General features: G+C 35.7%; 1 protein-coding gene across 4 annotated transcripts in view; it reads right to left on the bottom strand.

Annotated features, from left to right (window-relative positions):
- Positions 1 to 19,509, bottom strand: part of KRAS (KRAS proto-oncogene, GTPase) — a 49,420-nt gene that overhangs the window by 18,445 nt on the left and 11,466 nt on the right. For all 4 annotated transcript variants that reach the window (XM_037034008.1, XM_037034010.1, XM_037034009.1 and 1 more), the window contains exon 2: positions 18,358 to 18,479. In XM_037034008.1, the coding sequence (XP_036889903.1) occupies positions 18,358 to 18,468 (111 nt within the window). In that variant the 5' untranslated portion in view covers positions 18,469 to 18,479. The remainder of the gene's footprint in view (positions 1 to 18,357; positions 18,480 to 19,509) is intronic.

Genomic DNA, 19,509 nt, shown 5'->3' with positions numbered 1-19,509 from the left:
CATAAAAAGAAGTAAAATTCTGCCCTGGCTGGTGTGGCTCAGTGGATTGAGTGCCAGAGGGTTGCTGGTTTCAATTCCCAGTTGGGGCACATGCCTGTGTTGTGGGCCAGGTCCCCAATTGAGGGCACACAAGAGGCAACCCCACAATGTGTCTCTTCCTCTCCTCCCCTCGCTCTAGAAATAAATAAAATTTTTAAAAAAGTAAAATTCTATACGTAGTACAATATGGATGGAACCTTAAAAACATTATGCTAAGTAAAATAAGCCAGACACAAAAGGACAAATATCTGTTATTCCACTTAAATGAGATACCTAAAATAGGTAAAGCCACAGAGACAAAAAGTAGAATAGAGGTTACCTGAGGCTAGGGTGTGGTTGGAGAATTATTGTGCAGAGGAGCAGAGTTTTAGTTTGGGATGGTGAAGTTATGAAAACAGAACTAATGGTTACCCAATATTTTGTATTAACTTAATGTCACTGAACTATACACTTAAAAATGGCTGCAATGGTAAATTCTGTTACATGTATACACACACACACACACACACACACATATATAACACATATATAACACATATATATGTGTGTGTATATATTTCTCCCCACAATTCTTAAAAAGCTGTTACACAGAGATTCAACAATGCAAGTGCATACATTAATAACAAAAAGACCAAAATTCTTATAAAAATTGTTATTACAAAAATGGGATAGCTCTATGAACTCTGTTACCCAGGATGATTGAGATTTCTGACTAGTTTATTGTAGATAGTATGGGAAAATATAGTTTACTTTAAAAGGTAAGCATGAGCCCTGGCTGGTGTAGCTCAGTGGATTGAGCTACAGATGGCAAGAAAAAAATCAATTGGTTTACAAATAAAGTCATGCATCTATTTTACTTTTAGTTAAAGGAATACAAAGAGAATGGTCAGTGACAAGGATTTTAATGCCCGTACCCATTTCTGAAATCCTGGGAACAATAACTCACAGCCAGATGGATACTATGATAACTCTAAAAAGCATTATTCTATCTGCACATTTTGGGGGCCTCTGTTAAAGGCAGGGTGGAGAAGGGAAAGACATGGATATCTTAAAGAGACTAAGCAACTCTAAGACTAAGTAAAGAAAAAGGGAGGAGGTAACATTAACAGAATCTTAAAATGAAGCTCTAATTTTCTTTGACTTTTGATTAACACTCATGGTTAAAGATTTCATATACTCGCTTCAAAAACAAACCTCCACAAAGATAAAGAAGAAGAAATGCTGCAATGCGAAGTCACAGAATAAGAGGCAGGGCTGCTGATGGGTACAAAGTATAAACCAAGGGTACTGTTTCTTACTGTTCCACTCAATGAGGGCTTAGCAATGAAGTGTCTCCATTTCATAAATCACTTTATAGACCATTCCATCACTAAAAAAGAATGGTCATTAAAAACTATACTTTTGATATATTTTTTAAATGTTTACATCGGAGAATACAAAGATACATGTCTGTAGGGGTGGGCAAAAGTGGGCTTATGGTTGTGAGTATGCAAACTGAGTTTATTCTTAAATTATTATTTATTTTTATTGTATCATTTTCCATACATACAACTGTAAACCTACTTTTGCTAATCCATATATATGTATCATGATCACAATCAAATATATGTACATATCAGTATAAATGTATCTGTACATATATTTAAAAACTGATGGTATTATATAAAAATGTTAATAGAGGCTGTCTTTAATGGAGATGATTTAAGAAATAATTTATCTCTTGCTTCTCTCTTTTTTCTGGTATTAGATGCTATGTTAAATGTTTCCCCTTTTTGGCTTTTAATTTTTTAAAGTGTGAAAGACAACCATATTAGACTATGATCTCATGCTTACCTTTTTTTTTAAAGATTTTTTATTTATTTATCTTTAGAGAGGAAGGGAAGGAGAGAAGGAGAGAAATATCAATGTATGGTTGCCTCTCGTCAGTCCCCTGCTGGGAACTGGCCTGCAACCCAGGCATGTGCCCTGATTGGAACGATCCTCTGGTTCTCAGGCCCGCACTCAATCCACTGAGCTACACCAGCCAGGGCTCATGCTTACCTTTTCAAGTAAACTATATTTTCCCATACTATCTATAATAAACTAGTCAGAAATAAAGGATGGGTATTTATTTTCTAAGCTCTTTACTAAAAATTCAAATGTTTAGTTGATATTTTATTATTTTAACCTATTCTTTTAATTACTTGAAAGAACTCTTGGTGTATTATAAGTTGAAAACCAATTCTTTGTGTTTCTGAAGTTCAATGAAAGATCAGGAATTGAGAGCAATCCACTCATTACCCAGGTGTGACTAGCAACCAAAGACTCCTCACCTGCTGCTGTCACCTCACATGCTTTACTCATCAGTACTGACCTAAGTCAACCTAATAGTTGACAGTTTCCTTAGTCTTTACATATTAAATGTTTTACCAGTAATAAAACTAAAAACTATAGTTTCTGGATCCATACAAGTCTATACTTAAGGGGTGGCTGCGGGTATTACTCACCATCTGCCCATATGTAATGCCTCCCAGCTGGAGCTCAATAAAATCCCATTTACAAAATTTTCAAACACTTCGTGTTTCAAAAGTATTTAATGTGGAGTATTAGCAGTTTTCACATGTATTTTATAACATGTTTCTATAATGAATACTCCATTAAAGGGACCGAGCGACTGGGAAAGCAGTCTCCCTCTATTCACCCATCTGTCTTACTCCTATTATCTTTCCTTTCCAAACCTTAAAAATATTAATAGCTGAGTTTTGTGTCACATTCAGTTACTGAAAAAAAGTAATCTACAACCTACTTGTAAACAATGAATAGAATCTGTGGTTAGAAATATTAGATTTAGGTTAAAACTTCAGTATTTCCAAAGTTAATCTTAACTAGTTATCCTTAGAAGCACAAAATCATTGAGTTATATAAAAAGGCAATGCAACCTGATAAAAACCTAAGAACAAAACTGTTAAAAGCCAAAGCATGATCTGGGGGAAAAAAACTGGCAGGTTTAATAACAAAGCAGAAAATAAGCACAACAAAATCAATATATAAATACTAAAGATTTTGTTCCAACTTTAGGTGAACCATTAGACAGAAGTAGTACATGGGGGCAGAAAAAAATGTAGTCTTCAGTGTAAGTAAGGTCTTTCCCAAGATTAGAATCTAAATAAGGGTTCAGTAAACTATTTTTCACAGGCCAAATCCTGCCCACCTGTTTCTATCTGGTCCATGAACTAAGAATAATTTTTACATTTTTAAATGGTTGTTAAAAAAAAGATTACGTGACAAAGACTCACATGGCCCTTCAGGGAAAAGTTTGCCAACCCTACTCTAGGCTAATAAAATACCTTTTCACAAATCTTAAGTATTCTCAACACATATTATTTATTCCTTTTATAGTTAAAAAAACAAACCGCAATTCTGAGAAAGTACAGGTTATCAAAGCCCAATCAGTTTTAAAAAGCAGAGATTTTAAAAAGAAACTAATTAAGAATAGAAAAGAAAAGGATCAAGACCAAACATTCCTAATTAGGGTTATTTCCATCCTTTTAAATAGAATAAACTTTTAGATCAGGTACATAGGTTACTAACATCCTTTGGAAACTATGACAAAATAAAACACTTTAGCTCAATGTAATAAAACATTAAATGCAGGATGTTATTACATATATTTTCCTTCTTTCCCAGCTGAAGTACTATTGTTTTACTTTATTAAGTAGTTAAAAACACTTTTCTAAATATATTGTGCTGGCAAAAGTTTATCATCGATAGAACTTGAACATTTCTAGTGATAGAATAAACAGGCAAAATCCTTTTGGAAAGCAATTCCAATATTTATCAAGAACCATACAAATGTTCATAGCTTTTGACACAGTAATGCCACTTTTGGTAAACTATGGTAAGGAAATATGGTTTATTTCCTTTTAAATGATCGTTACAATAGCAATACACTTAACATGGCAGGCATCCTAAAATGTCTTAAAAAGAAAAATTAGATAGGTATTTAATACTGACCTACAATCTCATGTCATTGATCTATATTCAAAATATACTCCAAATCCAAGTACCCACCAGCACCATCCCCCTGGGGCCTATTGTGTCTCATGCAATATCCTGCAACTGCTTCCTAGCAGGGAGCCCCATTGTTATTCTTATAAGATATATTCTGCTCACAGCAGCTAGTAATTATTTTTAAATGTCACCCGCTTTAAATGTCACTGGCTTGCTTAAAGTCTTGGAATAGGATCCTTTCATTCTTAAAAATAAAATCCAAAGGACTTATCACTCTCCTTCCTTAGCACCTCTATGTTTCCTTTATATCACATATTGTAATCTATAAGTATTTATCATGTAATTCTTTAAGTCCATACCCCTTCCTAGACTTTAAACTCCATGACGCTGTAGTGCTCACATCTGTTTTGCTCCCCACTAGACCCTGGGTGTAAGTCTTGAACACAGGAAGTAACCAGCACTGTCTGCTGAATAAATGAATGAATCCATTCAATGCAAATATATGCAGACACTATAAAACTGTCTTACCAACATAAATACAAGTTTAACAGAGTTTAAGTTATAGTAAAAAATTAAGTTATAATTTTTAAATTATAATATAGTAAGAGTATTTTAGTAAATGTATTCAAGCAACTTTTACATAATATGAAACACTTCATGTAAAAATATAAACCAAACAATACATATAGAGTTTTAAAAACATTTTTGGGAGGGAAGACAGAAAGATTGCAGAGAAAAACACAGGGGTTTTCAATTGTATTTGGTTTTACATATTGAAAAAGAAAAAGGATTTAAACCAAAGGTGGCAGAACGCTAAAACACAAAAAAGGTACTTGGTGCATACATGTTCATTGTATTTTTTCATACAGCAGTAAGAGGGTGCCCAGTTAAAAAAAAAAAAAAGTGTACCCATTTTATCAACACTCATCAATAAATTTTATATTTTTATTTTTCTTTAAACTGTCAGTTCATTAAGCTAAAAATTCTTATTATTTTAATATTCATTTCTTTGAGGACTACTAATATTATATAGTTTTATTTTAATAGTTATTCCTATCACCTATGTCCTATGCCCATTTAGCTTTTTCATCTTTTTTGCATTGACTTGTATAATTTTTTAAAAGTTTTCCAATTTATTAACATGCCTTTAAGGATTGTTTTATGTATAGAAACTTTTCTGTAGACCCAGTAGGGGAGTTTAAAAGTTAAGACTAAATGATGCAAAATGAGATTAAATTCACTACCAGGACACTGTTTTGTCATTTTTCTGTTATAACTAATAATATCCAGTTACTCAGGATGGTATCTTTCAACATGCTCAACTTAGTTTTCCAACTCAGGCAGTAACCCTGACAACTGGAAGATATACTATAGTAAACAACAACAAAAACCATACGGAAATTAATGTAAACTAAAGGTAACCATATTGTTATTAATAGTAATTATAGTAGCCAACATTTACGGGAGCCCTTACTTATATGTCAGATATTGTGATAAGCATATTAAAAGCACTATCCCATTTAATCTCCATCTTCATGCTGCTGATTTAATCAGATGCTCTTGTAAATATGAACAGAATTGCTAAAAATGTCAGCTAACATATTTGAGGATTTACAACTTGAAATACTTGTAACTTTTTCTTAATGTATTAAGTATTATAATACTTGCAATATTCTTAAGTAACACCTATAGGAAAAAATGAGAAATCTTTACTCTCTTAATGCTGAAGTATTTTGTAATTTTTAAGACTATTTAAAGATTTTATTTTTATTTATTTGTCTTTAGAGAGGAAGGGAAGGAGAGAGGGAGAGAAATATCGATGTATGGTTGCATCTAGTGTGTCCCCGTGCCGGGAACTGGCTTGCAACCCAGGCGTGTGTCCTGACTGGGAATCGAATGCAATCCTTTGGTTCGCAGGCCCACACTCAATCCACTGAGCCACACCAGCCAGGGCGTAACTTTTAAGATTATTTAAATCCATCATAGAGCATGTTCCTCGCTATTGATTATAAGCCACCAAAGGTTGTTGTGGACAGTTAATTCTCAGAAACTGTTAGAAACATGTACAATAGCCTTTAGTTAGAACTAAAATAGGGGGAAAACAAGGAAACTGATATATGTACAATGGTTTATTAGTTCATCCCCACCTACCTACTCCATTCTCCCTTGCATCACAAAACAATTACTACAGTCTACTAAGTGTCGTATACTGTCACATGCATTATAAACTCTGACTTCAAAGAGCTAGGTATGATGGGGGAGGTATGAATGTAAATAAATAATTAAAATACAATGAAATACTGCAACACTATATGCAAGACCAAGTACAATAGTGACACACAGGAAGAACAGATCTACTTTGCTTGTATGAATTAAGAAAGAAAGTACAGGGGACGGCCACTGCAGGCAGAAAAGAGCAAAGAGAATGCACAAAAACATGCAACAGTATGTGGAATACATGGCACAAGAAGTTCAACAGACCTCTAGCTTGGAGGGAATTATAGGTAAGTAGAAGAAGTGAAACTGGACAATGAAGCAGAGGGTGGTTTGAATGCTGTATAAAGAGTTTTGAACTTCACATTATACCAAATAATGAAAGGCTTTTAAGTAGGAAAGTAAGATCAGGTTCAGTGTTCGCATTATCATAGCAAATTACAGAAAGAAGGCCAGACCTGGCTGGTGTGCTCAATGGACTGAATGCTGGCCTATAAACTGAAAGGTCACTGGTTTGATTCCCAGTCAGGGCACATGCCTGCATTTCAGGCCAGGTCTCTGGTTGGAGGTGTAAGGCAACCAATCAGTGTTTCTCCCCTCCATCGTCTTTCCTCTCTCTCTAAAAGTAAATAAAATCTTGTTTTTAAGGAAGCAGAAGCTAGGAGATGAGTTAGGGAACTACTGGGTTAACCAAAAGGTTTGCTAGGTTTTCTCCCTAATAGCTCTAGTAGCACTTAGTTGTCTTTAACTTCATTCAAAACAATTTTGTTAGATTATGACAGCTGTTATATCAGGTGCACTAAAAAAAACATCAAAATTGGTGAACTTTTTTGTAGCCATTTTAATATTGAAGAAAATGTGCAACATTTTTGGCATACTATGCTTCATTATTTCAAGAACGGTAAAAATGCAACTGAAAGGCAAAAACAGATATGTACAGGGTATGGAGAAGGTGCTGTGGCTGATCGAGCGTGTCAAAGTGGTTTGTGAAGTTTTGTGCTGGAGATTTCTCACTGGATGATGCTCTACTGTTGGGTAGACCAGCTGAAGTTGATACTGTTCAAATCGAGACATTAACTGAGAACAATCAATGTTATACCATGTGGGAGATAGCTGACATACTCAAAATATCCAAATCCATATACTTATTGGTGAAAATGAAAAATTTGTCTTTTATTTTATGGAAAATAAACATAGACTTTTTGGCAACCCAATATTACAAGAAATGATAGAATCTGAGCTAAGGCAGCAACAGCAGTACAGGTGGAAAAGATTAAATAGTTCTGAGAAATATTTATTGGGTAAAATTGGCAGAACTACCTTTATACATTGCTGGTAGGAATGTAAATGTTACAGCCACTGTGGAAAACAGTCTGACACATCCTCAAAAAGTTAAAAATAGAGCTACCATATGACCCAGCAATTCCACTTCTAGGTATTTCCATGCAAACTGAAAATTTACATTCACACAAAAACCCATACACAACTGTTTACAGCAGCATCATTCAAAACAGACCAAAAAAGTAAACAACCCGAATGTCCATCAGTTGATGGATAAACAAAAAATGGCATATCCATACAACAGATTATTATCCACTCAAAAAAGAATGAATTATTGAAATATGGAACAGTACAGATGAACCTTGAAAATACTATCTTTCATAAAAGCCAGACAAAACAACCACATATTACAAGGGGGCAGTGCCAAAAAATGGAATTCTCTTCGGAGGGTGGGCCCCGTGTGGTACAGGCTTCCTTCTCTAGGCCAGTGTTCTAGGAACCCAACTGTATCAGTGGACCAACTCAAGTTGTTGTAAGAGGCTACATTCAGCTTCGGAGAACTTTTCTGAAGACTCAATGTGTTTGCCCAATTCATGACAGGTGATTTACAAACCCACGCAGGGCTGAATGTTCAGCAGTTTTTGACCAAAAATAGCATGACCCCCATGCCCCATCCTCTCTATTCACCTGATCTTACCAAGTGACTTTTTTTTGTATCCCTGGATGAAAAAATCCTCAAAGGGAAATGTTTTGCCAATGCAGAGGAGGTGAAAAAGGAAGGGCAGAAGCACTACAAGGCATCAAAACGGACGGGTTCAAAAGCTGTTTTGAGCAGGGGAAAAAACATCTTGAAAGGTGTATTGCATCAAATGGAGAGTGCTTTGAAGGTGAGTGAAGTTTAAACACGTAAGAATACAAACAAAATTTTTAATAAATTCTGGGTTTTGGGGGGGGGTTCTCCCTCATATATGATTCCAATTATATGAAACATTCAGAACAGGAAAATACAGAGAGAGAAAGTAGATTACTGGCTGCCAGAGGCTGGCTGGAAAAACTGGGGTTATAAGGCTTCTTTTCTAAAAGAGGAAATGTTATGGATGAAAAGGTAATGGAATTAGATATGGTGATAGTTGCATTACTCTGTGAATATCCCAAGAACCACTGAACTGTATACTTTAAAATGATGAATTTTAGGCTATGTGAATTATATCTCAATTTTTTTAAATGGCAGAGCTAACAGAATAGGGAGGGAAACAAAAGGGGAAAGATAGGGAAAAAGATGAGTTCAATTTGGGGCATGCTGAATTCCCTATGTTTGTGGATTGGTCTCTGGCTATGACCTGTAGGCAGCTTGATATATAGCTATGATGCTTAGACATAAGTCTAGGCTAGAGAGACACTCCTGAATCTTCAATCTATGGGCAGCCACGGAAAAACCACTTGTGGTATGAGCGTGGGTGAAGTACTTAGTCTCTCATCTACTCTAAGACATAGCTCCATCAGCTATGAAAGTGGGTAAATAACACACAGGACTGTGTATACATATCAGAATTAAAAACTATGAAAATCCCTTTATAAAATGAAAAGTATAAAAACTGTATTATTTTATATATTACATTGTACACGCTATTATAAGGCAAAAAGGTAGAAGGCAGGCCACTGGCTACTAGAACTAACTGTACCGTATAAAATCAATGGATACCTATACTTGGACTACTTTTTGCAAAACGAACCACTGTGTTTCAAAATAAATATAATGGAGCAGGACAAGCTCCAGGGAAGGAAAGCTAAAACTCTGAGAGTTATGAAGAATTTCTGTTGTGACGAGGGAACAAGGGTTTAGTTAAAAGAGCTTGTTCTCATGAGGGAATTTTTATTAAGATGTTCATTAAATAGATAAAGAAAAAAAGACATCTTGACAATGACAAATACTTGAAATAATGAGAATGTCAAATCTTAGTTTAAGGCTACAAAAAATAAAATTTGTACCACTTTCAAGAGATAAAACTGGTTCAATAATTCCAATAAATTGAAGGATAAGCTGCACAACAGGCTTTAAAAATAAAGACATGATAAGCACACATCTGTAACCTGCTGAAGTCATGGGATATTCTCCCACAAATGATCACTTGATGCCAAGGTTAGAATGTGAGGCCTAATCAACCATGGATCCAATCCTAATGATTACAGATGCCAATTTATTTTTCATCTTTTGTATTATATATTTCTCACTCTTCTTTTCTTAGCCAGATACTAATATCTTTATCCAGGATACATCCCCATTATCCAATGTGTTAAGTCTTTAAACAGGAGGAAGTAAATATGAAATAATCTAATACATGAATGACTTTTCTCCCTCAAAATGAACATTTACTTTTACCTTTCAAACAATAAATGCCTATTTTTAAGAAACAAATACTACAACCCTGACCCGTGTGGCTCAGTTGGTTGGGCATTATCTGGCAGAGCAAAAGGTCAGTGGATCGATTCCCAGTCAGGGTACATGCCTGGGCTGCAGGTTTGGTCTCTAATTGAGGCACATACAGGCAACTAATTGATGTTTCTGTCTCACGTGGACGTTTCTCTCCCTCTCTCCCCCCCCCTTCCCTCTTTCTAAAATAAATAATTAAACAAACTAACTACAGAGAATGGAAGCCTGACATAAGTCCTACAATATTTTGTTCGTATTTTCTCTTACACAAATGGAATCAGACTCTATACAATGTGGTATGACAGAGCTTAACTTATATAACGGACATTTTTCAATGTCAATACCTAGTCCTTTTCAACAACTGCATAGTATGGTTTGTATAGATAACCATAAATTACCCATTCCCATATCTACATGTTCCTGGTAGACATGTAGATTTCTACTTTTAAAAATCAAACAACGCTGCAATAAACATCCCTGTATATTCACCTTAAATACTTAGCAAACTAAATCTAACACAAGTAAGGAAGACCTCAAAAACTGATGGAGACATGTCAAAAGGATACAGAGACCAGCTGAAAAAGAGTCCACTGGCTATACCGAAAACAAATGTGAGAATCAATAATTATAGTATGAGACTTTAACACATTGACTAAAAAAAAGAATCCATGAGTCCAAGAAAAACCAAACAAAAAAGGGAAGTGATGAGAAAGTAAAGGGCCGTCATTTATGGTAGATGTCAACCAATAAGTATAGCAGTAACGACAGAGTTAGAAGATTTAACTACCACTTTGTAATCACTATGGCAGTACTTTATTCGGGTGAGAATAATCAGTGGATGCTACACCCCACTGGGTACAAATACGCTGAACAGGAAATTTATATTCTCAAAATATCTCCCCAGAGAGTACATATTAATTACAAAAGGGAGAGAAGACAGCTTCACAGAGAGAAAACACACATCACCTTAACCTAACAACCACTGTTAAGACCACCGATAACGGGACAAACCTGCGCCCACTGGTGTGCTACACAGAGGACACACCACCACTTTGGTAGTATTCCAGCCAAAACTGTTTAAATGGAATCTGCTCACGAGGAAGCAATCAGACAAAACTGGTCTGAATTCTTCAAAATGTACCACTGCCATGAATGACTAAAAAAACCTAATAAACTATTGTATGTTAAAACAGACTTTGAGACATGACAACTTATTTTTTGATCCTGGATCAGGGGGGGAAAAAGAAATTGCTAAAAAAAAAAAAAGAAAGAAAGAAAAGAAAAAGAAAAAAGAACATTTTGAAAACTGACAAAATTTGAGACTTCTGGCCAAGATGGAGGAGTAGGTGGAAACACTGTACCTCCTCAAACAACCAAATTTAAGGACAACAAAGATTTAGAAACAAAAATACAACCAAAACTGAACTGTACTGAAGTCCAACAAGAATAAACCATTCATCCAGATCAGTAAGAGGGGTGGAGTGAGCTGCTGGTGAAGAGGGGTCCTAGCAGGAAAAGGCGGTAGTTAGTGGACCAAGGCGGGTGCGGGGACGAAACGAGCAGACCCAGTGAGGCTTGCAAGGCGGCTGGCTGACCGCAGACACACATTCGCATGCAGACAAACCAGGCAAAAAACGGACAGTGAGACACACCGCACAACCCAGGGCCCCAGCTACAGGAATTAATGCCTAAAAGCACCGACTGAAAAAACTTTCGGGGGTTGAGGTGCCAGAAGAGGCTCCCAGCCTCATAGGAGAGTTCGTTGGAGAACTAGAGGGTCGTTGGAGAACTAGAGTTCGTTGGAGGGTCCTAGAATGTACACAAGCTCACCCACCCGGGAACCAGCACAAGAAAGGCCCACTTTGCTTGTGGGAAGTGGCAGACAGGACTAAAATCGGAGAGAGAATGGAACAAATGCCATTTCTCCCTCTCTGACCCCACTCCCAGTCACAATCCAGCGACTGGGTTGACCCGCTCCTCATACATAAAAGGCGCAAACAGACCAGAAACATTATGGCTTCTGCTCATGCAGAAGAACAGCTCAAAGCCCCAGAGCCAATACTTTTAAGCAACCAAGAGATAGCCGACCTACTGGATACACAGTTCAAAACACCGGTGATCAGGATGCTCACAGAACTGGTTGATTTTGGTCGTAAATTAGATGAAAAATGAAGGCTACACTAAGTGGAATGAAGGAAAATGAACAGGGAATCAATAGTGATGGAAAGAAAACTGGGACTCAAATCAAGGGACTGGACCAGAAGGAAGAAACAAAAAACCAAACAGAAAGGAAGGAAGAAACAAGAATTCAAAAAAATGAGGAGAGGCTTAGGAACCTCCAGGACATCTTTAAACATTCCAACATCCAAATTACAAGGGTACCAGGAGGGGAAGAGGAAGAACAACAAATGGAAAGCTTATTTGAACAAATAATAAAGGAGAACTTCCCCAATCTGGCAAAGGAAATAGACTTCCAGGAAGTCCAGGAAGTTCAGAGAGTCCCAAAGAAGGTGGACCCAAGGAGGAACACACCAAGGCACATCATAATTATGTTACCCAAGATTAAAATGGAGAAAATTCTAGAAGCAGCAAGAGATAAGGGGACAGTCACCTCCAAAGCAGTTCCCATCAGACTGTCAGCTGATTTCTCAAGAGACCTTATAGGCAAGAAGGGTCTGGAAAGAAGTATTGCAAGTCATGACATCCAAAGACCTACATCCAAGATTGCTCTGTCCAGCAAAGCTTTCATTTAGAATGGAAGGGCAGATAAGGCAGGCGCTTCTCAGATAAGGTCAAGCTCAAGGAGTTCATCATCAGCCCTTATTCTAGGAAATGTTAAAGGGACTTATCTAAGAAAAAGAAGATAAAAAACAGCGAAAGGACAGCAAACTCACAGTTACTAACAACCACACCTAAAACCAAAGCAAACTAAGCGGACAGCTAGATCAGGAGCAAAACCATGGAAATGGAGATCACATGGAGGGTTAGCAACAGGGGAGGAGGAGAAGGGGGAAGAAGGTACAGAGAATAAGTAGCATAGACAATAGGTAGATAATAAGGGAAAGGGCAAGAATAGTATGGGAAATGTAGAAGCTAAAGAACTTGTGACACATGGACATGAACTAAAGGGGGGAATGTGAAGGGAGGAGGTGTGCAGGGTGGAGGGGAATGAAGGGGGGAATGGGACAACTGTAATGGCATAATCAATAGAATATATTAAAAAAAGAAAACTGACAAAATTTGATCACAGACTTTATATGAGGTAATTTTTTGTATCAATGCCAAATATCCTAAATTTCACCACTGCACTGTGGTTATACAAGGAAATGTTCTACTGTTAGAATAGGGTCGGTAAACTTTCTGTAAAAGACCAGACAGTAATTAGTCTCTGGTGAAAACCACTTAAGTCACGCTGCAGTTGAAAACAGCCATAAACACATATATAAAGAAGTATGTCTCATTTAAGAATAAAGGGTATTCACTGTATTATTTTTTACTACTTTTCCACAGATTTGAAAAGTTTTCAAAATAAAAAGTTGAAAAATTATACAAGGTAAGCATATGTCCCTACTTAGTCCTCTCATATATTTTATTTTTACTACCCATTTCTATGAATTTAAGATCACAATAAGGTAACTGTTCCATAAACCCAGGCACTATGATAAATACTACAGTTAAGAAATGCAAGAAATCGACTGCCCTCCTAAAGCACTAGGCCTCTAAATTATATATATAATTAGGGTCACTGTCTAGAAACATTGCTCTTCAAAATACATCTTAAGAGACTAATAAGCCCCATGAAGGCAATGACTTGGTCCCTTTTGCTTCTCAGTGTGTCTCCAGCCCCTAGGAAGGCTGTATGGTATAAAGTGGATACTGAATAATATTTGTGGAGTTAAGGAATTCGTTGCATTGTTAAAAACAGAATCTTAAGAAATACCAAAGCATAATGCTTTTTCCTTTCACTTATTTCCATTATCAACTTTCATTTGTATATTTTAAAGCTTTATATTTATAAAAATTCAAGCTGAGAATAAAACATGTCCAATAATTTTTTAGATTCAGGCCTAAATAGTTATTATTAAGTAAATACTTATTCTTAAATTGACCTAAATAAAGCACCTGAATTTTGTGTTAGTTTATTCTAAAATTCAGGTGCTCACAACTATTCTACAATCCTATAAAAATCTACAAAATGTGAACTGTTGCAATTTGCCACTTCTGAATAGGCCCTATTCTAACACCCCATTAACACATCACTAAGCATTGATCCTCCTGTGTACTTGTAATGAAATTCAGAGCCACTGTGCCGCTTCATTCCCTCAAACAAAATAACCTCCCCTATTTTTTCTTACTGGGCTGCATTGCTTTTCTTAATTTAAAAAAATTCACTTATGCCCTGGCTGGTGTAGCTCAATGGATTGAGCATGGGCCTGTGAACCAGAGTATCGCGGTTCGATTCCCAGTCAGGGCACATGCCTGGGTTGCAGGCCAGTTCCCAGCAGGGGACACACGAGAGGCAACCGTACATTGATATTTCTCTCCCTCTCTCCTTCCCTTCCCCTCTAAAGATAAATAAATAAATTCTTAAAAAAAATTCACTTACATATTTAGTTAGGCTTAACTTGTCCATACAGTAATCTTAATATTAGCAGAGAATAAAATGATACTTTTAATTAAATTGTGTATATTTATAAAATTATACCTACAATTTAAATTGGAAAAATATTCATACTTAGTAGGTACTACATTGTTATTTATTATAAAAGCAAATAAGTTGACCAGTAGAGGGCACTCATTTGAAAGGGGGGAAGAGCTGGCTACAACCTTGGAGAGAACTTCATTGACAAAATTGCTATATGTTATCTTATTTTAAAAACAGAATGTTTTAACATATTTAATGTATTACTGGTTTAGAAGAGGTAAAGCTTAAATCTATATTATGTTAAATCTAAGATAAATCTCATTTAGGTTCTTGGAGTTTAACAATTTAAGAATGTTTAAAGCCACATGTTGCACACCTTAGGGTCTCAACCTCAGCACTACTGACACTTTGGACCAGGTAATTATTTGTTGTGGGGCTAACCTGTGTGCTACTCCCCACAGGTGCCAGCAGTCGCCTCAAGTTATGACAACAAAAATATCACTAGATATTACAAAATGTCCCCTAAAGGCCAAGTCACCCCTCCACTCACTGATAACTACAGAAAGCCAGAAAAGTAACAGCTTGCAAGTCTACATGCCTTTAAACACCATTCTTAAATACTGTTTAATATGACAAATTTTCTCTCTTTAATCTAAATACCTTATTTAGCAAGAAAAATAAATTCCGTAATTAACATTAAAAAATAAAAAATAGACACACTGAAAAACCTTGGTGTTTACAGCTCAGAGCACTAAAGATGACAAATCAGTTCAATTATAAATCAATTCTTCCTTACTGAGAAGGGTATAAAACCTGGACTGAATTATAAGTGTCACATTAACAAAAGCATGCAGATGTCAGCGAATTAGAGCCTGGAAAAAATACTTCTTTCTACATCTATTTTTATTAGTATGTTATATCCAGTAGATACAATATATAGCTGCTAAATGATCAACTGATCATTCTGATTTCTATGTCTCCAACTACTTGTATTTTTTAAGACCAGATTTTTCTTCTATCAAATTTTCCTTCAGAGAACATGTTTTCATAATAGCAAAGGATCTCTGAACTGTAAGAACATATTATTTCTAGTCTGGTATGTTTGGGGGACTGCTTTGAGTTTTTAATAATCTTGCACCACTAATGAGGATTTCATCATCTCTAGAACACTCTGATGGACTCCATAAAAGATCAAGGTAAAATCTTTCAGAATAGAGAAAAGGTGGTTACCACGTGCATAGCCTCAAATACAAGCATGCTCTACAAATGTCATACCTACCTAATTCTATATCCTATCTCTACCATTAACATGCCATTAGATGTACATAAGATCAAACTTTGGTATGCTGATAAATTTTAATCAGCCTCCAATACTACATATTTCTTTGCTGGAAGGCTAATTTTTCATTTTTAAAAAGTTGTATAAGGATACAGTGGAAATTCCATTTAACTCAGTCTCAGAAAACTTAAAATGCTACCACTTACTAGCCAAGTATCCTTAGGAAAGTTACCACCTCTCCGAGTCCATTTTTATCTATAAAATGAAAGAAGCAATGACCACCTTCCTTATCTATCTCATAGTATATAAATCTTTGCAAATTCTAAACCACTAGAAAATATGGTATGACCCGATTTAAATTCTCAATTTCTTTTCATTTGTTTTAACACAGAAAACCTGTTGAGAATTCCAAATGTGCGAAGTCCATGTTTCATTTTCTCTCTGACCTACATTATTCACTAATCAAAACCTAACAGTAGTGATATCCCATCCTCCTTTTTAACTTTTTACAAAAGCATCAAGTCAGCATCTTTGCTTAACTACTTATTAAAATCAACTAACAAACTGTATTGTCTTTCTTGTAGTTGAACTACACACCGAGAATTTAATGTGCCCGTTGCCTCAGAGACAACCTCTGTATACCTCTTCCCAGGTGGCTGACCTGGCGAGGGAATGTCAGTTTCAGAGTTCACACGTAATCAGTGTTCTCAGAGTCAAGTCTGGTATGGCAGAAATCATCATCAGAGTCAGGGTTCGACTTTATAAACATTTTCTACCTTCCCCCCAAACCAAGGATTAACTGTTAGCTTTAGTTCTCTAAAGTGTATATTGCACTTAAACAATTGTGACCAAAAGGTTTCCTAACCCATTTTATCACATTATCATACATATAATATTTATGATCTCATAGGAAACAGTGTAATGGAATTCCTCAGATTTTCAGAGAAGATGGTGGGTACTTCTGCTAAAACCATCTTCCAAAATCCCAGGAACATTTCAATGCTTAACCTGAATTCTATTTAAAACTTCCTTTCACTTCTGATTTAAATGGTGAAGTATGCCAAGTAGCCTTGGCTTTAGAAATGAGTTAACTATTTAATCCTCCTTGAAGACAAGAAGAAAACAAATCATAACCATCATACAACATGAACTGACTTGTCAAGAGAAAATACAGACTTTTATAGGTGGTCCATTTCAGTTAGACTCTTCCCCTTTACTAATGCAAATTCTTAAACTTGGAAACCAAATGAAAATTACTTCGATGTTTTAATCAAATCTTTGCAAAGAAGCATTATTTCTCCATTTTTTCCCTACAGTGCCAAAAACATCTGACATTCCCTTATAAAACTTACCTAATCAATCTGCAAAATTCTAAACTGCATAAATATCTCCCCAAAGCCACCAATACCCTCAGAATCTAACTCAGTGACGTCAAACAGTGTTTCTCCAAGGCATTACACTGCTTGAAACCCAGAGAAAGTTCTGGGAAAATTTTCAGAGCTGGTTTGAAAAACTGGTATATCAGACCTAGAATAAAAGCTAAGGGGTCAGGATTATTTCGAAGTCTAAGAAACAAACAACCATGTAAAGTCTATTTCAAAGAAGAGGCAGTACACTTATTTCCAGCTCCACTAATATTAAAGTTAACATGTAGATCCAGATTATGCATAAAATATGGTTAATTTTGGAAATGAGTTGACAAGGACATTCATGCCATCCCCTTCAGTAGCTCTTTAGGATTAAATTAATCCTTATCTGCTTGATACTACCTGACCTCTGAAGGTCTCTTTCAGGCCTTTATTTTAGCTATCATTTTGCTGCTGGCCTTTACTTTGGTAATTTCTTCATTAAAATAAAAAAGTCTGGTGTCCAGCTTCATTAATAGATTTGTAATAAAAATAACTGTAATAGTTCCTTGAGTAAATTTAAAAAGGGCTGCAAAGCGAAGTTAAGGATTAGAAGTGGTACCCATATATATAGAGAGATAGATAGATATTATCTATCTCTATATAAGTTTAGATATATATAAATATACAATGAATTTTTAAAATATACCAGGTAGGTGTAGGTTCTCCACTGCTTTAATATGAAAAGAAGAAAAGCAAAATATCACAATAAACCCCATGAAAAATAGCCACATTAAAAAAAATAGTAGTAGTACAGATAAGATATAAATTCCCATTTTCACCCTCTCCAAAGACTCTGAAATAGACTTCTAATCAAAATGCACACATACCAACACAGAATGAACGTTAACGAATCCTGAGATTCTCTTGAAAGGAGGGCTGTCCATAGTTACAGTTATATGTAACCTCAGAGTAAAGCCCTGGAGCCTAAGTACATTTCTGATAACTTAATAAAACTATTTTCAAATAACTGTCTTATAATGAGTAGTCACAAAAAATGATCAAAGAAAACTTTTTTGGTTCCCCAAAGATGGACCTGCACAAAGATGCATAATATTAAAACAAGATTTACCTCTATTGTAGGATCATATTCATCCACAAAGTGATTCTGAATTAGCTGTATCGTCAAGGCACTCTTGCCTACGCCACCAGCTCCCACTACCACAAGTTTATATTCAGTCATTTTCAGCAGGCCTTATAATAAAAATAATGAAAATGTGACCAAATTAGAACATGTATCACACATGAAGTTAATATAATCCAAATACTCTATCAATACATTTTAACACAAATTCACATTATGGAAAACTTCAAAATACCTCAGAAAATTCAATGGCAAAAACTTCAGTTGACTACAGATGTGTACTGTAATGAAATGCACTACATTTACAAAGGCCCCCATCAACATTTCAGAAAAATACATCCAGAGTACAAAGTTCTTTATCTTATATTCAGGTTGTTCTATCTGAACAGCCAGCCTGCTGTTCTGTAGCATTTAATTAATGGCTCTCAAAGGAACATGCCATGATTTTACTCAGTACAAGTGTCTAGCACTATACCCTGTGGACACACCCACAAAACTGTTGACAGCTACCTCTGCTAGCTGGCTGTGGCCCCTTAAGAGCTATAAGTGGGTATGCTGTGTGTCTCTGTTGAAGCCAAGAGCTACAGAAAACTTAAAAAAGCATCATCATAGTTAGTTCTCCTGAAGAGCTAGCAAGAATCAGATGGGAACTGGGGGGAAGAGGTGGAAGGATTGTCAAATAAAGTTGCACTATGTAATGAGGAAATAAAAATTGAGACCCAAAGCAGGTAAGGACAATATTTGATGTGTAAATATCTGTTGGGGAAAATAATGGTATAAAAATTGGGAGAGCTTTAAGAATTTTGAAATATTCAGTATAGTTGATCATCAATCACAATAGCAAATTCTACATTAGTGCTGAAAATATGATATAAAATTTAAATATAAGCACTGCTTTTAATGAGAAAATTTTAAAGAGGTGTAAGTGAATATTTCTCAGTAATCCATGTAACTTTTACTCTTTGCATCTTGCACATCATCTCCCAACACCTACAGTAAATACAACTTGTAAGGTTAACAGTACAAGGCAGAAAATATTTTTTAGTCAGTTGTTTCAAACTTCTTGAAATGAAGTGAATTTATTCTTATCCCCTCTTCAATAACTACATGATACTACCATAAATAAAGAACTGTGAAAAG

The sequence above is a fragment of the Sturnira hondurensis genome, unplaced genomic scaffold (genome assembly GCF_014824575.4).
Source record: "Sturnira hondurensis isolate 20B ecotype Veracruz unplaced genomic scaffold, ASM1482457v3 Scaffold0021795, whole genome shotgun sequence".
Taxonomy (NCBI): domain Eukaryota; kingdom Metazoa; phylum Chordata; class Mammalia; order Chiroptera; family Phyllostomidae; genus Sturnira; species Sturnira hondurensis.
Note: the sequence above shows the minus strand (reverse complement) of the source record. Positions and strands in the feature narration are given on the sequence as shown.